This window comes from Littorina saxatilis, linkage group LG3 (assembly GCF_037325665.1).
Source record: "Littorina saxatilis isolate snail1 linkage group LG3, US_GU_Lsax_2.0, whole genome shotgun sequence".
Lineage (NCBI taxonomy): Eukaryota > Metazoa > Mollusca > Gastropoda > Littorinimorpha > Littorinidae > Littorina > Littorina saxatilis.
The window spans coordinates 75,743,486-75,752,439 of NC_090247.1; the positions used below are offsets into that span (position 1 = coordinate 75,743,486).

At 43.4% G+C, this 8,954-nt stretch overlaps 1 protein-coding gene across 1 annotated transcript in view; it reads right to left on the reverse strand.

Annotated features, from left to right (window-relative positions):
* Window positions 1–1,319: 1,319 nt before the first annotated feature.
* LOC138963281 (DNA-directed RNA polymerase III subunit RPC2-like) overlaps window positions 1,320–8,954 on the reverse strand; it is an 89,403-nt gene continuing 81,768 nt past the window's right edge. Inside the window, exons 21-28 of the mRNA XM_070335343.1 lie at window positions 8,580–8,856; window positions 8,217–8,360; window positions 6,267–6,333; window positions 5,442–5,547; window positions 3,313–3,409; window positions 2,868–3,065; window positions 2,184–2,273; window positions 1,320–1,536 (exon numbers count right to left, since the gene is read on the reverse strand). Of these exons, the coding sequence (XP_070191444.1) occupies window positions 1,404–1,536; window positions 2,184–2,273; window positions 2,868–3,065; window positions 3,313–3,409; window positions 5,442–5,547; window positions 6,267–6,333; window positions 8,217–8,360; window positions 8,580–8,856 (1,112 nt within the window). The 3' untranslated portion in view covers window positions 1,320–1,403. The remainder of the gene's footprint in view (window positions 1,537–2,183; window positions 2,274–2,867; window positions 3,066–3,312; window positions 3,410–5,441; window positions 5,548–6,266; window positions 6,334–8,216; window positions 8,361–8,579; window positions 8,857–8,954) is intronic.

The following is an 8,954-nucleotide window of genomic DNA, read 5'->3' on the forward strand; positions in this document are numbered from 1 at the left end:
AACAGTCAAGCCTCGACCAGAGCTCACAGTCACACACTGACAAAGACGAAGATAGCAGTGACCAGTGCCACTGCTAGGACTCGTTGAATCACTTGAGAGACAGACACGGCACAATGTCTTAACAGTCAAGCCTCGACCAGAGCTCACAGTCACACACTGACAAAGACGAAGATAGCAGTGACCAGTGCCACTGCTAGGACTCGTTGAATCACTTGAGAGACAGACACGGCACAATGTCTTAACAGTCAAGCCTCGACCAGAGCTCACAGTCACACACTGACAAAGACGAAGATAGCAGTGACCAGTGCCACTGCTAGGACTCGTTGAATCACTTGAGAGACAGACACGGCACAATGTCTTAACAGTCAAGCCTCGACCAGAGCTCACAGTCACACACTGACAAAGACGAAGATAGCAGTGACCAGTGCCACTGCTAGGACTCGTTGAATCACTTGAGAGACAGGCGCGGCACAATGTCTTAACAGTCAAGCCTCGACCAGAGCTCACAGTCACACACTGACAAAGACGAAGATAGCAGTGACCAGTGCCACTGCTAGGACTCGTTGAATCACTTGAGAGACAGACACGGCACAATGTCTTAACAGTCAAGCCTCGACCAGAGCTCACAGTCACACACTGACAAAGACGAAGATAGCAGTGACCAGTGCCACTGCTAGGACTCGTTGAATCACTTGAGAGACAGACACGGCACAATGTCTTAACAGTCAAGCCTCGACCAGAGCTCACAGTCACACACTGACAAAGACGAAGATAGCAGTGACCAGTGCCACTGCTAGGACTCGTTGAATCACTTGAGAGACAGGCGCGGCACAATGTCTTAACAGTCAAGCCTCGACCAGAGCTCACAATCACACACTGACAAAGACGAAGATAGCAGTGACCAGTGCCACTGCTAGGACTCGTTGAATCACTTGAGAGACAGGCGCGGCACAATGTCTTAACAGTCAAGCCTCGACCAGAGCTCACAATCACACACTGACAAAGACGAAGATAGCAGTGACCAGTGCTACTGCTAGGACTCGTTGAATCACTTGAGAGACAGACGCGGCACAATGGTTTAACAGTCAAACCTCGACCAGAGCTCACAATCACACACTGACAAAGACGAAGATAGCACAGTGACCAGTGCTACTGCTAGGACTCGTTGAATCACCTGAGAGACAGACACGGCACAATGGTTTAACAGTCAAACCTCGACCAGAGCTCACAATCACACACTGTCACTGACAGAGAGGAAGATTGCACGGTGACCAGTGCTACCGCTAGGACTCATTGTATCGCTTGAGAGACAGGCGCGGCACAATGTCTTAACAGTCAAGCCTCGACCAGAGCTCACAATCACACACTGACAAAGACGAAGATAGCAGTGACCAGTGCTACTGCTAGGACTCATTGTATCGCTTGAGAGACAGGCGCGGCACGATGTTCATGGACTGCAGTTCCTGGAAGAGCAGCTTGCAGGCATACGGCATCTTCAGAGTCGACACCTCTTTGGAAGATTCACAGTACTTGCACCTGAAAGTGAAATCACATGCTGTAGGCAAAGCTCTAAAGGGATTACCAAATACTGCATGCACAATATAGGTGCTTCAGTTTTCTTCAGGCATCTAGGAAGAGTGGAATCAGTGTTCGACACCAAACAATCCTTGTTCGTAACTGTACCACACCCACTTCAGACTAGTAATCAATACATTGTATCTCATCATTTCACCCACTTTCAACTGTAGTACACTTAGTTACACCAATCACCGGCCTACAATAACTATAGCTGCCAAAAGACAGAGAGAAAAGTTACTTTCGCCAAAAGACAAAGAGAGAGAAGTTACTTTCGCCAAAAGACAAAGAGAGAGAAAAGTTACTTTCACCTAAAAACAAAGACAGATAAGTTGCTTGCGCTAAAAGACGATGGGTGAGAAGTTTCTTTCGCCATCAGACACAGAGAGAGAAGTTACTTTTGCCAAAACACAAATAGAGAGAAGTTTCTTTCACCAAAAGACAAAGAGAGAGAAAAGGCGAGAGAAGAACTGAAAGTGGTAACCGAAATTGAATCAACAAAAAAGTAAAAAAATTAAAAAATACGTAGGGAGGAAAAAATATTGCAGATGGTGCAAAAAAAGCTCCCCTTAGTAGAGACGGAATATAGAAAACATGTATGAACTGACCATCCGGAGTAGCCGATGAGGCCACAACTGCCGCAGACGTCCACCTCGAAGGCGTCACTAGACAGCATGAGTCGCTCCATTAGCAACATGCTGAAACATGAAATATTAACTGTTCACATCTTTGCCGACCACACCAATACAACACTCTCCAGAATGCTGAAACATTAAATAATAACATACATCAATACAACTTGCTACACAGCAGCATTCAAACAATTGCTGAAGTAATTGATAATATTTAGGACAGCCCTTTAGTGGATAATTACCAGCTATTGCTTCAAAGAATTCATCCATACAGAGAATTTGAGGGTGGCCTATACAACTGCATATATAATTTGGTGCTGAAAATGATGTTCCTCATACGCATGTGTTCACATCAACGCTTGAATCCTGACAAAACTAGGACTGGATAACGAGGGATGTCAGTAATGTCAACATATAGTGATTCGTGACACGTCATGACAGTAGGTACAGTGGAACCCCGAGTACTGTCGGCCATAATAGACACATCTAGATGTGGAACTTTTCAGCACGTGTATGGGAACGTGTACGGGTAGCATCATCAAATCTAGTTATTACGTCACGCGTACAGGTCTTTGCTACTCATTTGCTCATCTAGAACACTGTAATATAGATACGTGCCAACTAAAATCAAACATTCTATGAAGTAAGGATGTGACAAACCTTGCCCCGTATCCAATGAGACAGTCTCTCTCCATCTCCCCGAGTCGCAGGCCTCCGTCCCGTGCTCGGCCCTCAGTGGGCTGCCGTGTGAGGACCGCCCTCGGCCCCTTGGCGCGAGCGTGCATCTTGTCCAGCACCATGTGCTTCAGCTTCTGGTAGTAGATGGGCCCGAAGTAGATGTAGGCTTCCAGAGGCTCTCTGTCAAACATATCATGTGAACAATGATCAGAGAACACAAGAAGATTGTGTGTATGCTTGTGTGTATGTGTGTGTGTGTGTGTGTGTGTGTGTGTGTGTGTGTGTGTGTGTGTGTGTGTGTGTGTGTGTGTGAGTGCGTGCATGTGTGCGTGTGTGCGTGTGTGAGAGAGAGACAGACAGGCAGGGAGGGAGGGAGACAGAGAGAGGAAATGCAGTTTCTTTCTTTTCAGCTTTTTTCTGCACTCACCCCGTGATACCAGACGTGACGTAGTCCTTGCCCATATAGTTGAATCCCTTGGACACCAGGATCTGCGACAGGTCCTCCACCTTGGACCCGCCAAAAGCTGGACACAGAGAAACGGCTATTTATCACGTCATCACTTTTAATACGACTGGGGATAACACCCGCAAACCATGGAGACTCCTTTATCCCTTTTTCACCCATGCCATGGAAAGTTACTCTGTCAATTTCAACTTTAAACAAGAAGAGCAAACGCTCGATCGAGTCACTTTCGCAGTTCTGAATATTATATGAGGCATCAGATGGACAGGAAGAAATTGCTATTCACAACACAATACAGATGTAAATAATTTGATGTAAAGAATAATCCTATAAAGTTTGAATCAAATCCGATGAATAGTTTCAGAGATATGATATTTCAATTTTTTTCCTTCAAGACATACCTGTGACCTTGAAAAAGGTCAAAGGTCACCAAAGCAGACGTCAAAGTGTAGAGGTCACTGGGAGTCACGTTCACATAAAATTTGAGCCCGGTCACTTTTATAGTTTCCGAGAAAAGCCCAACGTTAAGTTGTGTGTTGCCGAACAGAAAAGGCTAGTTATCTCCCTTGTTTTTCTGATAACGTTCGTAAAAGGCTACAGATGTAAATACTTTGATGTAAAGAATAATCCTACAAAGTTTCAATCACATCCGATGAACTTTGTCAAAGATATAAAATGTCTAATTTTTCCTTTGACGCTGACCTGTGACCTTGAAAAAGGTCAAAGGTCAACGAAACCATCGTTAAAGTGTAGAGGTCATTGGAGGTCACGACTAAACAAAATATGAGCCGGATCGCTTTGATAGTTTCCGAGAAAAGTCCAACGTTAAGGTGGTGTCTACGGACGGCCGGACGGACGGCCGGCCGGACAGACTAACACTGACCGATTACATAGAGTCACTTTTTCTCAAGTGACTCAAAAATCCCAGCAAAGTAACTACTGCAAGGTTTCCGAAATGATTAACGCTCAAACGTCACAGAAAGCCAGTAGAAATGAAACAAGGCGAAAATACAACATTTAGTCAAGTAGCTGTGGAACTCACAGAATGAAACTGAACGCAATGCCATTTTTCAGCAAGACCGTATACTCGTAGCATCGTCAGTCCACCGCTCATGGCAAAGGCAGTGAAATTGACAAGAAGAGCGGGGTAGTAGTTGCGCTAAGAAGGATAGCACGCTTTTCTGTACCTCTCTTTGTTTTAACTTTCTGAGCGTGTTTTTAATCCAAACATATCATATCTATATGTTTTTGGAATCAGGAACCGACAAGGAATAAGATGAAAGTGTTTTTAAATTGATTTCGACAATTTAATTTTGATAATAATTTTTATATATTTAATTTTCAGAGCTTGTTGTTAATCCAAATATAACATATTTATATGTTTTTGGAATCAGAAAATGATGGAGAATAAGATGAACGTAAATTTGGATCGTTTTATAAATTTTTATTTTTTTTTACAATTTTCAGATTTTTAATGACCAAAGTCATTAATTAATTTTTAAGCCACCAAGCTGAAATGCAATACCGAAGTCCGGGCTTCGTCAAAGATTACTTGACCAAAATTTCAACCAATTTGGTTGAAAAATGAGGGCATGACAGTGCCGCCTCAACTTTCACGAAAAGCCGGATATGACGTTATCAAAGACATTTATCAAAAAAATGAAAAAAACGTCTGGGGATTACATACCCAGGAACTCTCATGTCAAATTTCATAAAGATCGGTCCAGTAGTTTAGTCTGAATCGTTCTACACACACACACAGACACACACACACACACACACGCACGCACGCACATACACCACGACCCTCGTCTCGATTCCCCCTCTACGTTAAAACATTTAGTCAAAACTTGACTAAATGTAAAAAGATATGCGGCCTAGCATTGTGTATAGCGGATTTTTAAGGGATCTGTATGTAGGTCTGTTTTTTTTTCTTTTTTTCGAAGGGTCAAAATAAGTTCCACGGTCGGGAAGAAAAAATAGGGTCGGTCGGCTGGGGAATCAGAAACATGGATTTATTTTTCTTGGCCTCCATGGTCAGTTGCCAGTTATCACCTGTGCCAATCACTCATTGTTGAGTTGTGAGTTCTTACCTGTGCCATACTTGAAGTTTCCCTCAAGCACCCCTGCCTTGCTGCCCAGCAGTTCCATCAGCTTGCCCACCGTCATGCGAGATGGGTACCCATGGGGATTCATGATCTGTTCAGGAGTAATAGTATTTAGAGTTAACTCTACATGTACGTAATGTATCAATAGTATTTAGAGTTAACTCTACATGTACGTAATGTACCAATAGTATTTAGAGTTAACTCTACATGTACGTAATGTATGAATGAGGAAGTCTATGCCACACACTCTACAGTCAAACCTGTCTGTAACGACCACACCTGTCTGTAACCACCACACCTGTCTGTAACCACCACACCTGTCTGTAACCACCACACCTGTCTGTAACCACCACACCTGTCTGTAACGACCACACCTGTCTGTAACCACCACCAGAGGGACCGACCACAACTGGTCATTATAAACAGGGGGTCGCTATGGAAAGGTCAATTATATAGAAGAAAAACTCATCTGGGATCCTTGGGATGGTCGTCGTGTCATTTATTATGTGCAGGCAAAACACAATTCTTATGACAATGTCACACACACCTCCCCAGTGTCATTGTTTTAACATCATGTTCACAACAAAAAGTTCTGAATTATTGCAAACAAAGTTATGCTGCCAGTTGTTTTAAAACAACAATAACATTAAGCATATGGCCTGTATTTTGAATGTTTAGAGCCATTATTGGTCTCCTAAGTTATTGTAAAATTATCTTTGTAAAGTTGAAAGTCAACTGAAGGACAACACTTTTAGAATGGAACAACCTAACATGCAGAGAGTGGAGAACTAAAATCATCATGAAACTTACAATGTCAGGACAGATGCCAAGGTCAGTAAAGGGCATGTCTTCCTGCGGCACAATCAGACCACACACCCTGCACACACAGACAGTATCCATGGCAACATTCCATTTTCACAGCAAACAAGGCTTACTTCGTCTTCTCACGGAATGCTGGGTGATATAAAACAGGGGTTTACAGCAATGATATTTAACCCTTTCACTGACTGTAGGACGCCATCTGACGTCCTGGGTAACTTGCTTTAACGGGCCACAAACAAGAACAACAAACAACGATGTTAGTGAGTGGTGTATTCATTTATACAACGATGTTAGTGAGTGGTGTATTCATTTATACAACGATGTTAGTGAGTGGTGTATTCATTTATACAACTATGTTAGTGAGTGGTGTATTCATTTATACAACGATGTTAGTGAGTGGTGTATTCATTTATACAACGATGTTAGTGAGTGGTGTATTCATTTATACAACTATGTTAGTGAGTGGTGTATTCATTTATACAACGATGTTAGTGAGTGGTGTATTCATTTATACAACGATGTTAGTGAGTGGTGTATTCATTTATACAACGATGTTAGTGAGTGGTGTATTCATTTATACAAGGATGTTAGTGAGTGGTGTATTCATTTATACAACGATGTTAGTGAGTGGTGTATTCATTTATACAACGATGTTAGTGAGTGGTGTATTCATTTATACAATGATGTTAGTGAGTGGTGTATTCATTTATACAACGATGTTAGTGAGTGGTGTATTCATTTATACAACGATGTTAGTGAGTGGTGTATTCATTTATACAACGATGTTAGTGAGTGGTGTATTCATTTATACAACGATGTTAGTGAGTGGTGTATTCATTTAGACAACGATGTTAGTGAGTGGTGTATTCATTTATACAACGATGTTAGTGAGTGGTGTATTCATTTATACAACGATGTTAGTGAGTGGTGTATTCATTTATACAACGATGTTAGTGAGTGGTGTATTCATTTATACAACGATGTTAGTGAGTGGTGTATTCATTTATACAACGATGTTAGTGAGTGGTGTATTCATTTATACAACGATGTTAGTGAGTGGTGTATTCATTTATACAACGATGTTAGTGAGTGGTGTATTCATTTATACAACGATGTTAGTGAGTGGTGTATTCATTTATACAACGATGTTAGTGAGTGGTGTATTCATTTATACAACGATGTTAGTGAGTGGTGTATTCATTTATACAACGATGTTAGTGAGTGGTGTATTCATTTATACAACGCAGGCAAACACAGGTAATGTTTTGTGTACAAATATTTCCTGGCAGTGAACAGGTTAAACATAATTTGTGTCTGGAATGATATAACGTATCTGTTTGACTTGTGGTTCAAATGAGTAACCAGTAACTGTGAAATGTGAAATCATGCCTAGTGCACAAATCTGAGGCAATGAGGTCTTCAAAAAGAGGGAGTCTTAAAATGTGGGTAAATGAACAGAGGTAATGAACAGAGGTAATGAACAGAGGTAATGAACAGAGGTCATGAACAGAGGTCATGAACAGAGGTCATGTACAGAGGTCATGAACAGAGGTCATGAACAGAGGTCATGAACAGGGGTCATAAACAGAGGTCATGAACAGAGGTCATGAACAGAGGTCTGTAAAGGGGAGGATGATGATGAATGTTTTGTTAACACCCTGTTGGATAAACCATTAGGGTCATGTTCCTGAAAGGGGGGGGGTTAACCCTAAAGGAGAGGATGATGATGAATGTTTTGTTAACACCCTGTTGGATAAACCATTAGGGTCATGTTCCTGAAAGGGGGGGGGGGGGGGGTTAACCCTAAAGGGGAGGATGATGATGAATGTTTTGTTAACACCCTTTTGGATAAACCATTAGGGTCATGTTCCTGAAAGGGGGGGTTAACCCTAAAGGGGAGGGATGTCTTAAAAGGGGGGGTGCTAGGACTGTACTAACCCTTTCTGTCCGTGCCGACTGCTGAACTTGTCGCCAATCTCTGGGCGGCGTGTCTGGCGCAGCAGGATTTTGATGAGGAAGCTTTCCTCTAGGTTCTCTGTGATCAGCACTTTCTCTGCGTAGGACGGCACCGGGTTCTTGTACCTGTACAACCAAAGTTAACAGTGTTAGATCAGCAGGTAACTCACGTGACAGGGACGTCCTTGTACTGGGGCTCCCTATGGACGGCGGCGCCCTGGATGGGGGAGGTAAGACAAAGGGAGGTAACTCACGTGACAGGGACGTCCTTGTACTGGGGCTCCCTATGGACGGCGGCGCCCTGGATGGGGGAGGTAAGACAAAAGATAAAGGGAGGTAACTCACGTGACGGGGACGTCCTTGTACTGCGGCTCCCTATTGACGGCGGCACCCTGGATGGGGGAGGCGGTAACGGTGGGCATGGACTTGTTGACCATCACCTGCTTGTTCTCTACACGCTCGCCCGCCGCCACGATGCCGTCCGTCTCCAGCGCCTGGTGCTTCCAGGTGAACTTGCCCAGCTTGGGGTCGAAGAGCGGCCCCTTGATGACGTCGAACGTCTGGTTGGCGTAGCGCTTCACAACCACCGTCTGCTTGCGGTACACCAGGCACCGCCCAAACCCTGATTCACACACAAAGATATGATCATTACAGCCAAACCCTTTTCAACACACCCCTCGCCAGTGATTGGCCCCTCCAATGTTTGGCAGTCAAATCCTG